At 32.6% G+C, this 25,091-nt stretch overlaps 1 protein-coding gene and 1 pseudogene across 1 annotated transcript; one reads left to right on the forward strand and one right to left on the reverse strand.

Moving 5' to 3' along the window:
- The first annotated feature begins 205 nt into the window (after window positions 1-205).
- LOC133176429 (titin-like) lies at window positions 206-17,663 on the forward strand (annotated as a pseudogene).
- Window positions 17,664-18,547: 884 nt separating this feature from the next.
- LOC133176386 (uncharacterized) lies at window positions 18,548-19,395 on the reverse strand. The gene has a single exon (XM_061311506.1). It carries the CDS (start codon window positions 19,393-19,395, stop codon window positions 18,568-18,570), a length of 828 nt encoding a protein of 275 aa, XP_061167490.1. The 3' UTR covers window positions 18,548-18,567.
- Window positions 19,396-25,091: the final 5,696 nt, after the last annotated feature.

The following is a 25,091-nucleotide window of genomic DNA, read 5'->3' on the forward strand; positions in this document are numbered from 1 at the left end:
TGTTCATTGTAATTATGTTGTAGCTTTTAAATATGAAAGATGAGATGCTGAAACATGCTCTGCCTCCTACGCTACTGATAAAACTGGCAACAATCACTGGCAAAATCTTCAGAAGGTATGTAATCTAAACTGGCAACAGTCACTGGCAAAGTCTTCAGAAGGTATGTAATTAAAACTGGCAACAGTCACTGGCAAAGCATTCAGAATGTATGTAATTATAAAACTGGCAACAGTCACTGACAACTTTAGTCTTCAAAAGGTATGTGATTAAAACTGTCAACAGTCACTGGCAAAGTATTCAGAAGGTATGTAATTATAAAACTGGCAACAGTCACTGGGAAAGTCTTCAGAAGGTATGTAATTAAATCTGGCAACAGTCACTTTTAAAGTCTTCAGAAGTTAATTCATTAAACCTGAAGTGGTACATTAAAAGATAAAATTAAAATGTAATCCACTGCAATAACATTTTTGATTAAATTTTTTTATATGAATTTCAAATTAACTGCATGTCCAGAACTTTTTTATAAATACGAAGGCCTCTATTTTATTTTGTCACCTGCATATGGGGTGTGTATATATCTCTCAGTTGATTGATACACAAGAGTATGCTCTACCTATGAACAATTTCTAAAACGAGTTAAGTTATTGACAAACAAGTTGATGAAACAAGAATATCTCATTCATAAAGTCATTTTGTAAGTTCTATGGTCAATACATTGACCTTGTCGGCAAATACAATCTATCATTAAGTCATATGCTGACTGACGTTTTTCATACTAATTGTTAGGCCATTATTTCAATGCTGAATTATTGGCGGATTTTTCCGTTATTTACTTATCATGACAAGGAGCACACGGTGGGTGTGACCTGTTGGCAGGGGATGCTCACTCTTCCATGGCACCTGATCTCACTTCTGATGTTTTTGGAGGTCCGTGTTTGCTCTGCTCCTGATTTGTATTGTTTTAATGGACTTTGAGCTTGAATACTGTTAGTTATCTCCATATTTCATTAGATGTTTCTCACGATTTGATTTTCTCCATTGTATCTGGTTGGTAGGTTAGAAAAAATTAAATTAGAAAAAAATAATTGTAACTAAATTCTGGGCTCCTTCACTCCTCTAAAATTTAGAATATGTATACCAGTTAACAGACTGAGTATATTTCAGAAGCCAAAGTGTTCTTTAACATCTGTTCACAGGATATGACAAAAAATTATAATCTTAAAATTAAAAGACTTAAACTCTATAAAAAAATCCCCCCCCCCCAAAAAAAAGGAATATTTTTTGTTAATATTGAATAAATTTTTCACAATTAAATTTTTTTGATTCTTGAAAATTTGGGTCATTCATTTTTGGAAAACAGCAATTTAAAAAAAAAAAGGAAAGAAAAAAAGAGGCAGTACTTGATATTTTGACTGCTGTGTAATATGCAGGATACATGACAACAGTAAATCACTTAGACTTGCCCTTGATATTTCATACATTATACATGTAATCCTGCACTCATCAAGTCTGCTTCATTATCAGGAAACAATCTTTAATGGGACTGAGTTTAAAATAAACTGATTTAAGTAGTTTATTTCATTTAAATGTCAAATGAAATAAAGACATTTTTAAAATGCTAATTTCTATATTTTAGTGTGAGTGACTCGACACCCTGGGAAAAAAAAAGTGCAGCACTCAAGAAACTACATGAAGATTATGAAAATAAACAAAGACACTAAATATTGCTGTAAAAAGGCTGCAGCTTGTTGATGCACATGTAAGTTTATAAATGTAAAACTCAGACCTGCCTACCCTTCCACATTTGGCGTAATTCTTCCATTTTTTGTCGCTAAGTTTCACTATTACGCCATTATATTAGGATCAAGATTACACCTGCATAAAAAGGGTAGACGGGTCTGAAAACTATGAAATTATGCTGTTTTGAAGGTGGGGATTTTTAATTTTATGTTTAATCTTAATTAGGGCCCCACTCTGCAGGCGCCCTGTAGTGATCATCAGTCTGTCCGTCCTTCCGTTCACCTGTCCGTCCGAGATCTCTTGTCCGGAGCATATCTTCTCTCTTCTTGGTCCAATCTGGCTCATACTTCACCCACAGAGTGTCTTTGTGGGTAAAGGGTGTGCAGTGACCTTGAACCATGTTTCTAGGTCTAAGGTTAAGGTCATAGCAGAATTATATGAAAAATCCTTGTCCGGAGCAAGGTCCAATGTGGCTCATATTTCACTCACAGAGTGCCACTGGTCAATGGATGTGCAGTGACCTTGAACCATGTTTCTAGGTGTCTAAGGTTAAGGTCATAGCAGAATTATATGAAAAATCCTTGTCCGGAGCATATCTTCTCTCCCCTTGGTCAAATGTGGCTCATACTTCACTCACAGAGTGCCACTGGTCAATGGATGTGCAGTGACCTTGAACAATGTCTCTAGGTCAAGGGTCAAGGTCAAAAATAGTCTCTCTGTTTAAAATCTTTGTTCGGTGCATAATTTCTTTCCCTTAAGTCCAGTCAGCCTCAAACTTTACCAATTGACTTAGGGTACGGAACATTTGTGATTTTCCTTCCATATTTTGATAGAGGATGTGCAACAATTTTCATAGAGGATATGCAACATTCGTGATTTTTGTGCCGTTTTTTTTTATAGAGGGTATGGAGCACTCTTGATTTTCGTGCCATTTTTTATAATAACAAGGATGACATAGAAGCCTTTTAGACTCAAACAACACACCCCTTAATATTACAATTAATAGTACACAAGTGTTCCTCTTCAAAATAAACCCTTTTCAGCTACCTTACATTTTCATGTTTGTTGCTTAAAGCGGGGCCCTTTGAGATGGCCACCATCTCAAATATATCTAGTTTATTTTTAAATTCACTAATTAATAAGTGTGTACTCTACTGTGGTATCCTCATTGTTGTTGGGAATCAATGTTGGTGGATTTCATGTGTCATCCTTAGTCCCTACCAAGGAATTTGTATCCCCAATATTGATAACATTGTAAGAAAATCAAATCATTGAATCTTCTATATGTATAATGATCAAGTTGCGCATGAATGAAAACTCGTGCCAAATAAAACTGTCCAGGAGATTTTTGGTTGCTAAGCAAATAATTTTATTTTATCATTTCCAAAGAGAACAATATTTCTGGCATGCTTTTATAAAATACCTTTTAATTTCATTTTCAGTCAAAGAGAATTGCCAGAGAGAAGCGCATTATGAACTGGGAAAAGTTGTTTGCCAAGATTATGAGTAACAAGGGCCGAAGATGGATATTCCTTATTGAGACTATCAAACAAAAAGCAAAACTAGGGTGAGTTGACAGGAAGTTTTTATCGTATATTGGCATGTGTAATCTCAAATCCTATTTTACACAAAAGTGTCATTTGGAAAGTACAGATGTATTAATTTTAAGTGGCCGTGTAGGATTCAAAACTCATACACCATAAAGAGTTAAGATGGATACCTCTTGAAAGCACTAAATTTGTAGATCGTATTTAAAAGTGCGGAAATTGTTAACTTCTTTAAAAATTCTTTTGACTATGGCCATTAAAAATTCCTTTTGACAATGGTCATGCAGACCTTGACAAGATTTTTTTTTAAAAGTTACCAGAGAGAATATTGAGGGAAAAAATAATTACATGTAGTTAATCATGTGTATGATTTTGATTTTATCGAACTTAATGTCCCAAGAATATGAAGTATGATCATAATTATATTACTCAAGGAGATTATTTATGTCTATGAAAAGAGAACAGTGGTGTCTAGTGGGATGACCAATGTGTAGTGCTTTCAACACTTTAATTTTAAATAAGCCTATTGGGAACACTTATAAGAGTGAAGAGGGAGATAAATACATGTTAAATTCTTCAAATCCCTTCACTTTACAAAACTGTGATACTATTGCTCATTTATTTTTTTCTTCTTTTTTTTTGTTCATCTCTGGGCAATGAAATTTAGAAAGAGGGTTAGAAAACATTTGAAGTATTATTTTTTAATCTTAATTTTATTGCATTATTACAGGATTTTAGCAAGTTTAGGGAGTTATCTTTTATCAGATTGACAGGTGTGACAATAGTAGCATTAAATGATGGCCTATTGTTTCAGCAATGATTTTCAAGTAAACATGAGCTACCAAAGATCAGAAAGTATTATGAGAGAACTTTTAACTTAAGATATAAAAAAAAATTCTTTACAATTTAAAATAATATTTGACTTATAGTGAGTATATGCTTAAATATACATAAATGTACAAACTTAATGGATGGAGTGGGTTTGATCTGAATATTTATGAACCCTGTGATTGCAACTGAACACATATTTAATGATCACATACAGATTATGGCGTAAAAGGTAAAATACATGACTAATCCCCCCCCCCCTTCAGTGTTTTTTTACTTTCTCATATACACTCTAGACTGTCAGGAAAATTGGATATTTAGACTTGCTTTTAAAATTATATATATTCTTTCAGTCTTGAGCATGTGCAGGAGTACACAAGAGCTCTAGAAGGAAGTTCTGATGAAGAAGAAGATGAGGAAGATGACATGCCGATGACAATAAAACGACCGGGAGAGGACAGCGACAAATTATCAGTAAGATTTATTCAAGACTATAGTCTATGTGGCAAAAGGCATTTTATATAAATTCATCATGTTTATATATAAGAATGTTTCATGGGTTCAAGGGTTATTTTGCGTATGGTTGTTGAGTACTGCATTTTTTAAAAACTTTTATATAGAGTGCTAAAATACCATTTTAAGATGGATTCTAATTGTATACATGTATAAACAATGTAATAAAATACAAGACTCTAATTTAATGAAGTACTAGAGATAGAATTATGTTTTTTTCTTTAGTTGGTACTAAATGTTTACCTGGTTTCTATGGTTACAGGACTTAGAGGAAGGTGAAGAAGATGATGAGAAAACTTCGACAGGTAAAGACAGCAGTGAGGAGACAGAAAAATCAGAAAAAGAGGAGGAGGATTCTACCAGAGTGGGCTCCCCCAAGGTAGTTAGAGGGTCTACCTGTCATTATCTATTTAACTTTTTTAAAATTCAGTTCTGTCTCTTTTTGCATCTCCCCTTTCATCTTTTCTCTTTCAACATTTTATTTGTACAAAGTTGATGTTGAGTCCATGCATTGTGGAATATCTGAATTTTTTTTACCAGAAAAAAATCATCTAATTGAGACAAAAAAGCATGAATGTATCTTTTGGAAAAAAATTTCAAATGTATCTGTGCAATAACATTCTATAACTTGAACTAGTTGCACTTAATGATTCTGAGATCTACTCACTAAGAAAAATTTTCGAATTTAAAGAGAAAAAAATTTGGAAGTTGATATTGCTTTATTGAACTTCTGAATAATTGAACCATATGATTTGAAAATATCAATGATTAAATGTTTGTGATATGAAAAACAATAAGTGAGATTTGCCTCCCCTAAAAAACCTTCGGCCCCAGTGTACGTAAAACCGCCCTTTAGGGATGTCACAGTGTGGACCGGTGAACCTGAGTATGACCACTACCTGTACTGTAGAGTGTACCAGCCTACCAAAGTAGAGGAGCGGGAACTAAAATGTGTCATTACGCTAGGGGACCAGATTAAAAGGACCAAAAGGATTGATGCAGAAAGGGTGAGATAAATGAATAGAATCTTTAAAATTTTGAAAGGGAATTAAACAGTAAAGTTAATGTGAATTATTGAAAGTCCAGAGCTGTTTATTGTTACGGAAACTCCATATTTGTCCCAGATTTTACTTTTAAAATATGGATTATGGATTGACCTCCAGAAATTATTCTATGAGTTGTATTTTTTCTATGTTGTATTTATAATTTAATAATGATAGGAATTCACTAAAAGACCTTGAAGACACTGATCTATATTAGATTGTCATTTTATATATATGATACTTTCTGACAAAACAGATGATAATAAACATAACATAACATAACTGAAAACTGCAGCATGGGGTAAACACTTCTGTAAGTTAGATGTGCAAGAGTTATCCCCCATAAAATGCTTTCTCTATAAATATTATGAAAATGTTTTTTTCTGAGGAAGATTCATTCATTTCTTTAATTTATGTTTAATTTTTCATTTTTTTTCTATTTTCAACAGCCTGTCTCACAGCCCCAGCCTGAAAAAGAAGAACCGAAGCCAAAAGGCCGAGGTCTAATTGGTTCAAGGGCAAAGCCAGGAGCAGAAGGTATGCTAAAATGCACCAAATGTATATCATGTTTTATATATATACGTTATCAGATAAAATAGAATGTATTGTTTCTGAATGATTAAAAGTAAAAGATTTTTAGATATGCTTTGTTTAGAATAAAAACAAAACAAATAAAAATGTATTAGTATGATTTGAACCCTGTGTAATCATACCTTTCTTGACTTTTTAGAAGATGAAGGGTAATAATTTAAAGCTCTGATAATTTTTTTTTTAAATTTAATTCAACTGTTTTGCCAGATTTTAAAAAAAAATAGGCTACTTTGGATACCAGATGCATGTTCATCAAATTTTAACAAGTTCATTTAAGCATTTCTCTGTTTTAAGTGTGTAACCATGCATATATTTAAGTGTTTTGATTTTAAGCTTACAAAAATATTTAACCATGCAGTTTTTTAATATTTAAATTTACAACTGACTAAATTCAATCTTGAAAACTAATATTTTGCAACATTTTAGCATTAATTGTATAAACCAAGGCAAGAATCGATTATGAGGCTAGTTTCATAATATTTTGTCTTGGCATGAAAAATATCTGCTTTAACCTGTGTACGAGGGGCATTTCAGAAGTTCTGGCAACTGGTGTGCGGTAAATTAATGAGCGTCATTATCATAAATTAAATTATATCAATCCCTCAAAATAGTTTCTGTTGACCTGGACACACTTTTCAGTCTTGAAATCCACTTGGAAAATGCTGCCCTATAGTCCTCTTTCGGTATACGCTTCATACCCTGGAATACGGCACTTCCGACTGCATGACGACTTTCAAATTGCCGTCCTCGGAGGGCTTCTTTGATAACGGCATTCAACCAAAAATGGCATGGAGCTAGGTCAGGACTGTGGGGTGGATGTGGTAAACGGAAATACCATTTTCCTTTAAATATTTGGTTACTACCTCTGATCTATGGGCAGATGTGTTGTCATGGAGGAGCTTTATTCTTCTAGTACTGGTTGTTGGTCGGGTCGTTTTATAGTGCTCTACAACCTGAGACAAGACATTCTCTGCATAAAATTGACCATGCAGTAACACTGCTGTGTTCTGGAACCGGAACTTGAGCAACAGGGCCTTTAGAATAAAAAAAATAAGGCGTACATTACTCTCTGGACAGACCGGTTTCTGCGTGCAATTTGAGGCCTTGTATCATTTTCACCGATCCAAACTTTATTATTGAGCTTAGTTTCCAGTTCAAAAAAATATATCCATGTTTCATCACCAGTTACAATTTCATTTATTGGCCTTTGGTCACAATCTTCATAAATTGTTAGTAACTGTGAAGCCATTTCTACCCGGATGCGCTTTTGCTCTTCCGAGAGAAGATGCGGCACCCATCTAGCACAGCTAGACTTTCCTAAGCTTTAAGTTTCCTTTAAAATACGAAAAACTGCTGAGGAATTAATGTTAGTTAAGTCTGCTATTTCCTCAACTGTATATCTAGCATCATCACTATCATATTTTGAACAGCGACGATTTCTTTTTCGCCATATGCACAAACTGGACGCCCCGAACGGGGGTCATCTTCAATTAATTTTCTACCCTCTTTAAAATGAACTACCCATCTTGCTATTACTTGATATGAAAGAGCATGCTCTCTATATACTACATCTAAATCGGCTTTTATTTCTGTTGCCGTAAAGCCAAGCAATGAGCGAATTTTGCAAATACGCTCTTTGCTCAACAAAAAAATTGTTCTCCTTATCAGACATTTTTACGCCCAGTATATAGAGTATACCTAATTATGACGTCATTTTAGCAGACCTATACGTCATTTTGAATGTAAAATGACGTCACTACTAATGCATATTTGCCTAAGCTTTACAGTGGTATCAGAGTCATTTTAATCCGTAACGTAGTTAAAATTTTATATACCAGTTGCCAGAACTTTTGAAATGCCCCTCGTATTATTCTCATTTTAATTTAAAAATGAAGTTATTTAGTTCATAAGTTTTAATATTCATGGCACATAACAAAAAGCAGAATTTTTTCATTTGAAAATAATTTAACTGACAAAGAAACCAACTTTCTAATGCTGATACTACCATGTTGAAAATTGCAACCAAAACCAATTTATTAAATCTATATGAACAGAATTTAACAAAATACTTTGAGATTTAGTTCAGTCAAACTTTTTCTGTGAGTTAAAGATGCATTTTTTTTATGGTGGTATGAAAATTGGTTTACTGTATGTTCAAGCTACTTGTAATTTTGTGGTGTATGGTTGTGCTTTGATCTGCTAACTTTGCTTTAGACAAAATGGCTCAATTCAAAAAAGAGGCTGAACAAAGAAAGGCTGAACAGGAGGCAAAAACAAGGTACATGTATATATTAATTGTGATATTTCACCCAGCACTTTTTTATTCAAATAATCAAAATATATATTTCAACTTCACATGCAGCACAGAAATATAATTGGAAAACTATTTAATTATTTAATTGGAGATCCTGGGAAAAGGATGTCTGTATATTGACTGATGTTAATAATCATGCAGTATTAATTAAGTATCATATGACATGATAACATCCCTGACATGATTACATCTATTACATGATTACATCTGTGACTTGATTACATTTGTGACTTATTGAAGTTACAAAACTCATTTTGTTACCACATTGCTAAAAAGCTACACAAAATGGAATAGTTAAAACCTTATTTGGATAGAATTTTTACCACTTATAGTCACTGTGCATATTATATTAATTTCACCAATTTTTTTTACTTTTTATTTGTTCATGCTAATAGATTGCTTTTTTTGGAAAACACATTCTAATACACACAAGCTTAAATGATGTATTTGCAATAATTTGTGAGTACATTTCAAAATATTTCTTATTTATGATAAATTCAGCAATCAGGATCAGTCAGGGGCAAATGCAGGTAAGATGGGTGTTGATAATAATGTGGAGGTGGCAGAAGAAGGCGCTAATGCGGAAAAAGTAGAAGGTGGAGAAAAAGTGGAAAAACCAGAGATTGTAATCACTATGCAGTTTTCTGATGAACCAGAAAACAATGAAGATGTTGATTCAAAATCTGAGACAAACACAGAGAAGGGAGATAACTCTGAAAAGGCATTGCCAAATGATGTTGAGCAAGCTGATGATGTTGAAAAATTAGAAGAAAAGAAAGCTACAAATGTTGAGGAGGGAAAACCTGATGATTCAAAGGATGAAGAAAAACCAGATCCCTCAAAGAAACCAAAAGAGTCGGATGATTCAAAAGATGAAGATAAATCAGATACCACAAAGACACTGAAGGACTCAAAAGAGCCACCAAGAAGGAGATTTGTGAAGGACCTGAAGAAGTCCTCAGAATCAGACTCCAAAAAGATGGCTAGGTCTCTGTTGCAGCAGAAAAAGAAAAGTGGGACTGTAGCAATGAAACAAAAAGGGGTTGTTAAGTCTGGTGCCAGAGAACCAGCCAAGAAGGAAAATTCCAAAGAGAGGGGTGGACAGGATGAGGAACCACAAGCTGCAGAAGTTGAAGAGTACTGTGTTGTATTGTGTTTATTAGTTGTACTGGTAGAGGCATGCACCATAGTTTAGTAGTTAAATTAATGTGTATTTTCTCAGACGTATACACATTTCTATATTACATTTACTTCTTGATGTGTTGTAGTTGGTATGGTAGCAAGTCTTTAAATATATTCAGATCTACTTCGTTTGAAGTGTCTATTCATCCAGAATATTTCTTTGGGAAGCACCCCTATCACTGAAAGTTTAAATGCTGGGATTGTGGTTTCTTTTTGTTCTACAGTATCAATTTTGAATGTCTGTGTCTTTTTACACATTTAAAGACTTTTTCTCTTTCTCCAGTTCAGTCATATAAGAAACAAATTCTAAAAAAAAATTATCTACAGTATGTGTCTTTTTCTGTACAATGTAACCTGAACATGCACTGTTCCCTTTGCTCAATAATACATGTCTTGACAAGTTAGGAGGACTGAAATAGATAGGAAATTAATCCATTTCATTATTTGAAATCATATGACACTGGTCACGGCATTTTTAATCCATTAATGCAGTGATCAAATATTTTGTAAGAGAATTTACTTGATGCTACAGTTGCATATGCATGCATGATGATTTTGTGAGATATGATATAAATAGGACAGTATACTGTAAACATGGATATATTTACTCATCTTACATGTATTAATTAATGCGAATCAGTACCATGCAAGCATATTACGAGGGGGAGGTATTTCCATGATACATTTATAAAGGCATTAGTAAAGTGGGTGCGTGTGTGTGTTATTTTTGTGAAATCTTTCTTTATGGCATATTTAGTGTAAATAAACCCCACAAGTAGATTTCCATGTTTACAGTATTGCATGAGCAACATTGCATGCAGCATGAAGACTTCTCCTGCATTGGGTTTGCATGATGGCAAGTTTTTTAAAACCAAAATTCTTGAAATAAATGAATGTTTTTAATATCTCGTACCTTATGAAACCATATTTTTTATTACAAAAGATGGAGATAGATTGATGGCTTTCTATATGCATGTCACATGTAGTATAGAGAGAAAATCAGATTTATATAGAAGAGTTGATTATTAAATTATATATTTAAGCATGAGAGTCAGATTTTCTGTTAGAGATGTTTGTATATGTTTGAAATAATATATAGTTGCATGCTGAACAAATAGTAGGAAATTAAGTTACAGTAAAATTTTCCTGGATTCAAGTCATTGTGATTATCAGCCATTTTGGATTGCCTTGTCTTTAATATATCTTTCCTTTACTGGTAACTAATACTAAATCACTCCTAGATAATATCATGTATATATTCCAGAACCTTTCGATATTTTTGTAATAATTTTTTTTTTTAAATATATGACTGTTTTATATTTTTTCTTGTAAGATAAAATAATGAAAACAAAGTAAAGTTGAGACTTATTTCATTTTTTTTTTTAACTATAATGTTAAAAATTGTCTAATTCTGATACCTTTAATGCGTTTTTTGTGTTTTCTTCATCACCATTTTTTTCCTTCATCAGATATCAGGAGATATTTTTTGACATCCCAGAATACTTTGGAAATGATAGTGTGTGGCGTAAAGGCAAGGAGGATGAACCCAAAAGCCTGAAACTCTCCGTTCATAAAGGCCCCACGGAAGAGAAGTTTGCCATGGCAACCATTGACCTGGATGACATTTTCGAACAGGTACACATTTCAGTCGAACCTCGTTATCTGGAGTTTGATTATATTAGATGATTAATATTTTAATTAGAGTTTTGTACACTCTATGTGGTGCTTATTTATGATTGTTGCCTAAATGTAAATACAGCTATTGCTACTAATTCATACATGTAGTTAGGGTTAACTTTGAATACAAAAAAATCAGAGCTGTAGCTCTGTAAAATAGGTACAATGGAACATATTTATTGCTTAGCTTTATTTTTGCATTTTATCTCAGTCATTCTTAGCACTTTTTAGTCCACATTGACATAAGCATTTTATTCTCATGTCAAGAAAATCTTTCCTTTAATTGCACAAATTAAAAACAAAGCACTTAGAATGAAATATCATTTACAGTCAAGAGTTATTTTCTTTTATAAAAATTAAAAGATTTACTTGTATCAGTAACCAAATCATGACATAAAGACTGTGTTCCTCGCAGAGCCCCACGGGGATGATGATGTTCCTCCTCCCCCAGGGGAGAGAGAGAAGGTAGAAGAACTAGACCTCAAACCCCCCTCTCCAAAAACTGAGAATGGGGCCCCAGTGGAGAAGCATGATATCCTCAAAAAAGTGGAGCCGCTCCACTTCCCAATCTTTGCACTCAACCCTAAGAAGACAGATAATGTCCACGAGCCATGTGGAAATGTGCCCATTGTGTTTTACTTGGCCAAGCGGGCAAAACCCAAAGTGTGGAATAGAAATAATGGTAGGAGGTTCAGTCTATGGATGTTTTTTTTTTTGAAAATCTTGATAAGAGTCTGTTTTATTAAGGATAGTTGAAAAAATGTTGAATTGAATTTTAGATACAGAAAACTATGTGCAAATTCAGTGAAGAAACTTTGCATTACAATGTTGTATTAATTTCTTCTTTATACAGGCACTGTACCCTTCAATGATTTTATCATGGACATTGCTGGCATAGATCTTCAAACCTGGAAAAAAGAGGACATGTTCAAAGAAACAGAGAGCCGAGCAGCATCAGCCATGGAGTGGCAGCCAGAGGTGCAGGTCAAGGTCGTAGAGAAAGAGGTCATCAAAGAGGTCATAGTTCAGGCAGAACCAAAGATCATTGAGGTCCCTAAAACACCTCCACCTGCTGAACCAGAACCCCCAAAAGAGGTAATATATAATCTTGGGGGAGTTGGGGGGGGGGGGTAATAAAATGCTAAGCAAAACATAGAATAATGCATGCAGATGTGACTTCTTCACAATTTGGGTGCAGATTCAGATTGTTAAGAAAATTATACTTAATTTTACTTATAAGTACAATTACTTCTGAAATTGTTCCCTGAAATATATATTTCCAGAAATAGTTGAATTTTTTTTTATCAAAATGAATGTACACAGAATATATCCATGGCTTCAGTTTTATAACTAGTATCACCTTTTCATGCAAAGTACCTGCCATGTACACATGTACATAAGGCAAGTTTATGACTTCTGTATAAATTTGTCTTTTAGCAGAATGTTGATGGTGTTGTAAGTTTCAGTTATATGAAAATCCACTTGAAAAATGTCTTTTTGACAAGTTTTTTTTACATGTGTGCAGTTTGTGACACAGCACTTATGAGGATAAAAAACAATTAAAGAAATATGAAAATTGTTGTGTGAGATTGTTGCAAAGAATGGATGAATTCATTAGTGGTGAATTGAAATTCCGTAAGGACATCTACGTTTTTAAAACATGGACACTTTTAAAAATGTTTTTTCTAAACATTATGACTGAAGTTGACATGACAAAATTTCCATATTTTGAAATTTGAATACTCACTGTTGTTTTCAAAGTTCACTGCAAACATCATTTTGCATTGCACATGTACATGTATGAATGTTTTTTAAACAAATGAGAGATTTTGGATTACCACAATTGACCTGAACACTTACAACACAAATATCATTTTAGGTTTATGTTTTGTATGTGTAAAGTGGTCAACTTTTAGTGCAAAAAGTTTGAAATCTACTTGCACAAAAATTTGTTTTTTTTTTTTTTATTAAATTAAAAAAAATTTGAAGTGAAGATTTATGTGAATGAAATAGATTAAATAAAAACAGTAATCAGATCATGCATTGATACTAGTGATTCACAGTATTGTAAAATATTTATTAACCGATCTTTCAGTCTTGAATTTTCATATTGTCTCAATAAACTTGCAGGATATGGTCACAAAAGCAGAATATGACAAGCTGATAGGAAAACACAGTGAGGAATTACAGCTGGTACAGGCCGAGTATGAGTGAGTGTCACTATATGTTGGGTTGTATTTGAGAGGGTATGGTGGTCACATGCTCCAACATTTCTCATCTCTTCAGATTATCAAATTCCTTCCATACTATTTACTAACTAATGCCAAGATAAAGTATTAATTTAAGCTGCAAGAATATTTTCACCAGTCATTTATTTTGTTTTGTTAAACCAATAAATGGCATTGTTTGTATATTCAATTTCAACGATCATGAACAAGTTAAATTACTCCTACTTGTCTGAGTGTATTTTTTATCACACTAAGTTCTTGAAAACCAAAATTGATCTTTTTCTTGATTTGCTACATAGAAAACGTCTACAAGAATTGTTAGAGAACCTGCAACAAATGCAGCAAACACAGCTTGAACAGAAAGAGTTGCTCCTGCAACAGCAGCAACAGCAACAGAATCGTCCACCACTTGTTCACCAGCGTCCAGTGTCCAGCAGCAGTAAGCGGTCATCTGCTAGTGGGGGGCGAACCTCAGCTGTCCCCCCTAAGACCCCCTCACAGCTTCAGCCCTCCACTATGGTATCACCCAGTCTTGGAGTCAGTCAAGACATAAACTTGCTGCCAAAAACACCACAAACTTATGACACTCTTACACCTATTGGGTGAGTTAATTTTGATATGAATTAAAAATGCTGCACATCTTATTAGATTCATTCATCATTTCTATAATTCTTGAATTATTTTTAGGTATGAGTCCAGAACAGAAAATCAGTCTTTGGGTCACTCTATGCCAGATCTTCCCTCCTTCCAAAGGAAACAATTCAAGGCCAACAGCAACAGGCCCCTCCCAACACTGGGTTCCGATGTTCCAGAAGATGTAAGAGTTTCATATATTTCATTGGTTGTTTAATCAATAATTTTTATTATAAATGTACATTGCATTTAGGAAAGTTTGTTTCATACTTTTGTTTTTAATTTTTCCTTCAGCAGATTGTTCCAATCTAGATTTTAGTTTTAACTAATAAGCTAGATCTTCAAGAAAAACAAAATAGAGTGATGTATTCCTCTGAATAACAAGATCAAGGAATTTAACTAAATATGTACTGTAAAAATGATGTTAATCAGGGCATGAAGTATAAATTACTTAAATCATTCCAAAGTTGAAAAATATACTGAGTCTCCCTAGCAATGAAGAATTCTTCTTCAGATTACTGGTTAAATTACTACCATTTGGGCCATGCACTATTTAGTTAATGCTATGTTTGGTCTGTATTCTAAAGACTATTAGAGCCAAATCTCTGATGCATCTTGGGCCATGTTCCATTTACAGTTCATGTCATGTTTGACCTGTAATTGAGATTAGTAGCCAACTTGAATGTATTTGAGTCATGTTCTATTTATAGTTCATGTCACGCTTGGCCTGGTTTGAGGAGACCAGTAAAAAACACCAACAGGAGAACCAGGAGCGAACCATGAAAACGATCCAGGAGGAGCTAGAGAAGAAGCTGGCCGGGCAGAATAAACTCAGCCGCAAAGAGGAGGGGCTGTTTGATGCAATGAAGGGTGAGGGATATTTAATATCATGAAAAGGTCTTATTATATGTAAATGGAATATTGTTTTGTGAATTACTGTAAAATCACTTATTTTCATGGGGGATTAATTTTCGTTGTTTTCGAGGAATGAAGAGATCCATAAATTCATGTCCACCACAAAACATAAAATTTCTAAACATATATATTAACTACTCAAACATCGAAAATTTGACATCACGAATAAATGTGATTTCACAGTATTTGCATTTAAAACAAAAATTTAGAGAGTTATTATTGCAGCTGTAGATTATTAAAAAATTCACAACAAAAAAATTCTTAGAAACTTTATTATGATGAAAAGTTTAATTTGTTATACAACAAAATTAATTGAATTTTACTTGCATTTTTCTGACTGTGAGCATGTATTTAAAATCATCTTTAAAAGCATTGTTAGAATATATAGTTGAATTCAATGATTTTTTTTTTTTTACTCTACATTTGAAGAAACGAAAAGAGAATGGTCACAGTTTAATAATTTCAAATTTTTGCATTGACTGAAAAATATTACCAGGGTAAATAAATAAATTACATAAAACTGCTGATTAATTGTTAATTTGATGTACCTATTTTACAGATGTCAGCTTGCCAGCGTTGTTTATGCCAACAAAAACCAACAATGCCACCATCTACAATCCCAGGGCACATCAGTATTTCCATCCTACGGGTATGTTAATTAAGATAGATATAATGACATATACTCTCTTGTCCAACCTTTTAACTAGGTTTTTTTTTCCATAGGAATACCTATCACTGTCTACTCTTTTTTTTTCTATTATTTGGTAAAATAGCTATTATCGTTATAACCAGTTGTATAGGAACTCTTCGGTATTAGAGACATACTAGGGCTATGTGCTTGAGATAAAGACATAACAACAAACTCAACATAGCTGAATATTTCAGAACATTTATTAGATTTTGTTGGTAATAAGAGGCAGAATTTAAAGGAAGTGAGACATTGATCACTCTGACAAAAATAAAGATAGGGTGTGAGTGTTAATTGTATTACAATTAAGGTAGCAGTCATTGTTTACCTCCAAAATTTGTACCAAGATATTGCTAGCTTTGGACTATCAAACTCCAAAAAGAGAGTGTTATCAAGGAAAATTACTCTAGATAATTAATTATGATAAAACATATTGTAAAAGTAAGGGGGGAATGGATTGGCTTCTAAGAAAGATAACTCTATCATGTTCTTTTTAGAAAAGTTTGATTCTTAGCAAGACTTTGTCTGAAATGTCTAAGAGTATACAAAATCTGTTTGAATTTTCATCAGCATTCTCCGTTACAAAAATTTTATTTTCGTGATCAGAGGGCCATGTCACTTTAAAGAGAAGTTGGTTTTATTCTTCTGAACAAAAAAAAAAAAAAAAAAATAATGCCATGATGTCAAAGACACATTGATAGGATACTTAGAATTTTAACTTGTTCAAGACAGAACTTTATGAAAATTAAAACTGATTATTTCAACAAAGGTTTTCTTTGATTTGATTTTGTTTGTGAGACATAAGTGCAAGTCTTGTTAATTTTTTTTCAGGTTCCACAGATTTAAGGTTGTCCCAACCTCCATCTGTATTCCAGTTACCTCCCCTTCCACAGAAATCTGTATCCTTCATATGTTTGCTTGTATCAACCTATACAGAATCAAGCATTTTCAAGCTAAATCTTGTCTTAGTTTACTGCGTACCAAGTTATTATCACCATGTGTTATATGCACCCCATTGTAGTCTTGCAAATGACATTGCCCTCTTTCAAATTCAACTAGACACAGTTCTGTTTAAAGAGAGATAAATCTTTCTCTGTTGAAATGGCCCAATGTTGAAGATGCCCACTGACGACGAGGGCAAAAATAAAATGGGGGGGAGGTTTTTTTTGTATAGACAAAGGTAGAAATGGGGGCAAAGTTTTCTTAAATAGGTGACGGCAAAAATAAAATGGGGGCAAAGTTTTCTTATATACAAAGAGTATATAACTATAGGTTTAATATTGAAAGGAATGTAATTTAATTGTGTTAATGGGCAGAAATGACCTCTCCTTAACCTTTCTTAGAGAATGTCAGTGGTTAATCTCTTTGAACTGAGTAGAAATTTTAATCGTAAGGACCAAGCTTGGCTGATGGACAAATACATTCAACAGCAGGAGCCCCTACAGAATGTACACGGGACAGTCCCACAGACCCCTGCCCCGACCCAGGACCAACAGAGTGTTAGGGAAGATAGCCCAGGCAAACAAAGGGAGAAACCCGCACAGATGTGAATCTTTTCATACATTCCCTAGGAATTATTCATATATGTCAAAGGACATGGATGTTTGTCAAGTGTCTTATTTGTACCTATGATGACAAAAGCAATGTACATGTATCTATTTTGAGAGTCAGATTTTTGAGTTGGTTTCTGTGATTTCTTGTTTATATCTAGCATCTGTGATACCTTTCCAATTTTATTATTTTTATGGATATTTAACTTTTAACCCGTCCAATTTTTATCAAAAAGTTTTATTTTTAAGAATTTATTTTTTTTATAGGATTGTTTTAAAATTTTGATATATAAATTCTGATATACTAGGTAAAAAACACAATTACTTTTCACAATTTGATTTTCAAAGCTATGTAATATCAATGTGTCCATGTAGTATTTAATTGTATTTGTTGAATTACAAGTACTAGGTATATTTATATAATAAGAGTCTGAGTGAGATTTAGATATCTACACCTTAAGTTACATATCGGATATTATCACTATATCACATAAAATTTTCAAGATAAAATTTATTTTTAAAATCATACAATTGCAAAACACTTGCAAATCAGAATACTTATATGTGCATGTATGCATTTAACACTGTGCAATGTTTTGTACATAAATTCTGTCTTTATTATCATGGTGTGAATCTAAGGTGTTACTGCTGTTTCAGAATATGTCAAGAAATAAATCCGTTTTCAAAAACGTTCCATGCTCTTTGTATTTTCATACAATTGGATATTTACATGCAGCTTATGTTAATGTAAACTTAAGAATAGTTGGTGTAGCTAATATACTAGAAGTGAAGATTTTAATACTTTTCAGGGTCCTGAAAATTTTATAAATATACACAAATATTGTATTATAAAACTGTATTTTCTCATTTGTATGTACAAGAATATGATTTTTCACTACAGAGAAATACAATGTTCAAATTTTATTAAGATTAAATACTGTTTAATTTACATACAAGCTGTATATACATTATAGTTTACACTTCAGAAAGCTGAAGAAACAGATAAAAATGTCAAATGCTGGAATTATATATATATATATATATATATATATATATATATATATATATATATATATATATATATATATATATATATATATATATATAATCTAATTTTTTATTTCAAATACTTAACTTCCTTCACTTTGTTGCTGTAATATTCAACAACAAACAACACATTGTCACTGTTAGTGCTAAGATCCAACGGTAAATGCAGGTTACAGTTTTCTATATACCGTAAAAATTGACCATCCTGGTCAATAATATGTATCAAATTATTATCAAAGTCCGCTATCAGAATTTGGCACATGCTGTCTGTAGTTATACCACGCGGAGAAAATTCTTCGTGCGTTTTGGTCAGATGGTTTCCATGGTAACTGAATTTGTATTTTCCTACTTTATCCACCACGATAATTTCCTTTTTATCAAAATCACTGACCACTATATCGGAATTTTTATTCTCGTCAATATAGTGCGGGTCCAAATATAAAGGTTGTCCATCGCTATTGTACTGTATTTCTTGAGTCATTTTGGAGTTGGAGTAACGAACTACTTTCGCCTCATCCCCATCATCAGCTTTCAAAGCCACGAGTATTTCATCCGCGGTTGTACTGCAGATTGAGTTTGGTTTCCAACCCCCGAGTCTTACTAGACGCCCGATTTCACGTCCTTTAACGATATTAATACTTCTATCAACACTGTCACTGTAAATCAATTGTCCTTTTTTGTTGACTGTGAAACATCGAGGCACATTTTTGGACTTAGTCACTATTTCTTCTCGTAACTCTCCGCTTGTACTCAGGTGTTTAATGACGCTGTTTGATCCACTTACGTAAAAATGACTCGTGCTGAGTCCACATTCCACTTTGTACGTCCACCGAAATCCAGTTTTTATGATGGTTAAAATTTGTGGAACTTCAGAAAATACCGTCTTCTCTGTCGCCATAGTAGAAGAGTTTATCTGTTTCAAAGAAATGCTGGTACATCGTCAAATATTCCACAGAGAATTCTTGTATAAATAATGATCGAATTTTCCGATATTCGTGTAAACCATCTTTCCTAGGTTATTCAGTTCATGTTACGAATTTACTCCCAGGGATTCACACATTCTTGGGTGAAAAAAAAACCCAGTATGTTTCGTGTAAATTGCGCACAGTTTCAGTTGTTAAATTTTGTTTCCTTGGATTATCTGCATTACGTCCATTAAGTTTTATTTACAAACACGAGCCCGAGGGTTTCTGTTGATCTGAATATGATCCTTCCTTGTACCGTGGTGTTTTTCTGACCTTGTTTACTAAAATAAACAAACCGTGAAAATTATTTCTCGTCACGGTACTCGCCTAACTTGCATTGATTATATCTGATAGAAGCTATCTGTCATAAATTAGCCTCTATACAAAATTACTATGCTCTGTGTGATATGACTTAATTTCATTACACTTAGTGACTGATAAAGAATAACCTTTGGGTTCATTTTTTTTTATTATATACATGCACCGTGCATGCGGTAATTAAGTTCTTGAAAACTATATAATATTTACCTTCAAAATTATACGTGTTAATTCAAACCATCATGGCGGCATACAACAGAATCTGATGTATACGCCTATAGATTCATGTTACATATCTGAAATGCTAAAAATAACTCTGTTCTGAGGAACATCAAGATGTGTTTAATAGTCAAACTACTTAGGCTCTGTTTATCTTCATAAGCAAGGCGGAAGATGCATGTATCGATTCTCACCGAGTATTCGCAATTGTAACGGAAAAATGTGACTGAGTAGAAGTAGATTTTATAATATGAAGATATAAAAATTATATAATTAGTATAATTGGCCGTGTCTGTTCATGCAACTTCTACGCTACAGATCAAGGATATCCTTTACTAATTTAAAATGAAGTTAACTTTGTCAAATATGTCTCGTGAAGAAATAGAATATAAATTGAGAAGACATGATCATGATGATTGTATGCTGTACCCAGTAATTACATACAATATGACCGTTATTATACTCTTTTTTTACGATGAACATTTTTACGGTTTAAATGAGTTCAATAGTGTATATTTGATTATACATACAATATGTAAATTATTCATCTCATCAAAAAAATTAAACTTTTTGAAAACTACCTAGCTGCACCTACAACATACATAATTTATGTTAAATGAAAATATTAAATCTTAATGTAAAGGTAGTCCGAACCTCAGGTTCTTCAATTCAACAGTTAAATAAATGAAAATTCTCACAAAAATGTCGCTGAATTCACAGAGTATAATGTGTGTATAACACCAAATTCACAAAAAATGCGAAAAACATTTTTAATGGCTGATAAAATAGGTTTATCGATTGTAAACTCTATAGTTAACGAAGAGTAAACAAAAGTTAACGATTTGTTAACTATAGTTTTCATCTGTAAATCTATATTTAACGGTTGTAAACTATAGTTTATGAATGCTAATCGACATTTATCTGTCTGTTAATAAACGTTAACAATAGATTTTGCTTATAAATTTGTAAACTACAATTTAAATTCGTTAACCATAGTTAAGAGTTGTTTGTAGTTTCGCAAATCCTTAAATTATATTTATCACATAAACTATGTTTCACATTCGTTATTTATAGATTTCTGGTGGAAACTATAGGTAAATTACATTTACACTCATGCACTATTATTTAACAGTGTGCAATCCTACCTAATGAAATCAATTCCAACCAAGTATTTTCAATTGATTGCAAAATATAGACTAAGTGCACATTTATTAATGATTGAGAAGGGAAGATTTACTCATATTCCTAGAGAGAATAGATTATGTTTTTATGTCAATTAGAGGTTGAAGATGAATACCATTTTATTTTGAAATGTTCACTTTATCATAAATACAGGAAATTGTATATTAAAAAGTATCATTGGTATAGACCTAGTATGTATAAACTTTTACAATTATTATCAACTGAAAATGTGAGTGAACTAAGTATAATATAGGGAAATTCCTACAGAAAGCAGAAGCACTTAGAGATTCACATCTGTAAACTAAGGATTTTTTTTTCTTTGATACTTGGTTGGAAATATTGTACACAAATAATATTATGATAAAACAAGAGTATGTAAATATTTCATGTATGTACATTTTGTATTTTGTAATGGTCTAATGAGCATGTAATCTGATAAGCCATATGGTTTAAGGAATAGATAAACAATGCAAAAAAAAAATTAAAAAACAAAACAAAACAAATACAAATACAAAACAAAAACAAAAAAACAACAACAACAACAAAAAACAACAACAAAAAAAAAACAACAACCAAAAAAAAAAAAAAAAAACAACAACAGACGTAAACAATAATCGCAAACTACAAATTACACTCGTAAACCATAGTTAAGATTTAAATATATATATATATATATATATATATATATATATATATATATATATATATATATATATATATATATATATATATATATATATATATATATATATATATATAATTTATATCATTTTTCCATTTCAGTGGCTAGATTTTAAAAGATTAGAAAAAATGGAAGTAAAATTAAATGTTAATACATATACAGGGTGAAGTTGTACATGTTAAATAGTGGCATGATGTGTTTGAAAGTCTTTAAAAAGTAACAGAGTTACATGTAGTTGAAATAGTTTCTCTTAAATTATGTACCACTGATATGAAAAATGCAGGTTTGACTTAAAGAACCTGATCAAAATTGTTTTCAACTTTAAATAATCGTCAAAAAAAAGAAGAAAAAAAAAACAAGAAGAAGGATGGATCAGTAGAAAATGATTTTATTATCATAAATTTAAGCTAGACACACGAATAAGAGAACAATTCTTATGTCAATTAATTCTAAAGAAGCATCATATATACAAGCAGTAATGAAAGTAGCGTTTTCAGATTATCAAGTTAAAACTGGTAGATTCATGTTATAAAGCAATTGACGCAGTATGATTTTGTACATGTACATGTTATGAAACCCTTGAAATAACAATTCGTGTCTGGAATCTATCATTTCTATATGAATTTTCTAAATTAAATAATTTGGAACTTTACCACCATCTTCCAGGTTTAGATGTTCCCTTTATTTGTGTTAAAAACCCTATGCATTTTATCACTCTTGTTATTTATACACAATATCTTATTCCGAAGAAAGATTCCATTGATGATTGTGTAATTATTTTTCAAAAAAGTATTTTTTTTTAAATGTAAACAATGACAACAACTACTATACAACAACAAAACAAGTTGATAAACATGCATGTATTAATCATGCTAAATGAAGCAATATTGGAAAGAATTTATTTTAAGGTAAATATAAACTAAGTCTTTCAGTTACAACGGTGAATATTTTGCTTTGTTTAAACTCTTCACTGGAAAGTTTAACCAGGGTTGCATTTATCGTGCCACTTCATGAATCACTATACCTGCTAAAAGCAGAAGACCAAGAGCACTTACTACTCTGACTCTGTTTGCTTGTTGCCTTTTATGCTTCCCTGTGGTACAAAACCTCGCAATATGCTCACAGTTATTGGAGAGTACGTCATATTTTACCTCCTCTCTGTGTTCCAGCAAGTATTCTATCATTTCTATTGTAACTTCAGGATCTAATCGCTCTCGATACTCGTATTTGTATATCACAGGAACAACTTTTCTCCATTTCGACATTTTTTCAATGCTTCTTTTTAATCCTATAGCCGGGATTTGATTTATGTCAATCCCCATGGCAATGACTTCAAATTTATTAATGTCATCCCAAACATTCGTTACAATTCCATGGTGAGTATATAACAAGCGATGGAACTTAATGTGGTCTCCTCTTCTTAGCTGAGAAATGTTTTCGACAGGAATCGTCTGAAAATGTTCAAAAATAAGGTATAAATAGGACAACGCTGAACAATTAAAACAAAATTAAAATGTTTACTTGATCAGTTTTGTCGCATTGTTCCTTTTACTTGCACCAAAAGAATACCTGCATAAAAGTGTAGTTCATAGGTAGAGATAAAACTCTAGAATATTGGTTTCTTTTCATGACCCCGTAATCGAAGATTCGTGGGCATATAGTTTTTGCCCTGTCCGTCCGTCTGTCTGTCCGCAAAAACTTTAACCTTGCCCATAACGTTTGATTGGTTGGAGCCATGGCTTTCATATTTCACAGGTGTATTTCTTGTGACAAGACCTTTCTTGATACCAACATTATATTTGACCTTGACCTTGGAGTTTGACCCACTTTTACAAATATTTTTGAAACTGTAACCTTGGCTATAACTTTTGAACAGTTTGTGCTTGGGCTTTCAAACTTCACATGTGTATTCCTTGTGACAAGTCCTTCCTTTGTATATCAACAACTTTGACCCTTTGACCTTGACCTTGGAGTTTTGCTTACTTTTGAAAAAACTTTAACCTTTGTCATAACTTTTGGACTGTTGGTTTCAGAGCTTTCATACTTCACAGGTAGTTTCCTTGTGACAAGACCTTCCTTTGAATACCAATATCTTTGACTTTTTGACCTTGACCTTGGAGATTGGCCTACTTTAATTTTGAAAAACTTTTAATCTTGGCCATAACTTTTGAACAGTTGGTGATGGAGCTTTCATACCTCACATGTATATTCCTTGTGAAAAGACCTTTTTTTGGATACCAACAATTTTGGCATTGACTTTGACCTTAGAGTTTGACCTACTTTTAAAAAACTTTAACCTTGGCTATAACATTTGAGTGTTTTGTTCTAGGGCTTTCACATTTCACGAACATGTATCAAGACCTTCCCTTCGGCACCATTTGACCTTGACCTTGACCTTTGCTTACTTTTAAAAATCTTTAGCCTTCGCCATAACTTTTCAACGGTTGGTGCTAAGGCTTTCATATTTCACAGGTGTATTCCTCGAGACAAGACCTTTCTTTGGGAACCAGCATTTTTTATCTCTTGACCTGGAGTTTGACTCGCATTTGAAAACTTTAACCTTCGCCATAAGCTGCCATACGGGTGCATCAGTGTTTCACAAACACATCTTGTTTCATTTTCATACGGGAGGTGTTGTGTTGTATACACAGAAAACAACTCTGAACTCACTGTATTGATAACTGTTGATTAATAATGATAGCAGAGATGTTTCAATAAAATATGCTATTCTACAACATACCAAGATCGTCTTCTATTTACTGACAAGCCAAAAAAAAGGGAGGGGGGCTTTAGATGTTATTATTGAGGGGGCACAAGCATGTAGTAAAATGGTTTCTAAAAGTAAATAATATATAAAGGCAAATTTTGTCAATTCAACACTACTTATTCCCCTTTCTTGACAGATCAAATAGCTTTACTTTGTTACACCTCTCATAAAGATTTTTTTGTCGGTCATCTACATTTTGACATCTCAAGAACCACTAGCTTATTTTAACCTCACTTGTCATAAAAGGTTCTTGAGTCTGGAAATTGAATTATGGTCATATGTAAGAGATTAGGCCAATTGAAAATCCACTTCTATTTAAGATCCCTTAAGTTAGAAAAAAAAATCAATAATAAAAATAAATTTAAAAAAAAACCTAAATTCATTCAGAAAATTCGTGTAAATATCTTTTGCTAAAATCATGACACCTAGACAGGGCTATATGGCCTTAGACTAAGAGTCAT

The sequence above is a fragment of the Saccostrea echinata genome, unplaced genomic scaffold (assembly GCF_033153115.1).
Source record: "Saccostrea echinata isolate AGI-Se365-2 ecotype Australia unplaced genomic scaffold, CSIRO_AGI_Sech_v1 ptg000075l, whole genome shotgun sequence".
NCBI classification, from domain to species: Eukaryota; Metazoa; Mollusca; class Bivalvia; order Ostreida; family Ostreidae; genus Saccostrea; species Saccostrea echinata.

Bases quoted from the DNA above. Each gene is read 5' to 3' on its own strand.
- LOC133176386 (XM_061311506.1), bottom strand. From the start codon at position 19,395: ATGGCGACAGAGAAGACGGTATTTTCTGAAGTTCCACAAATTTTAACC.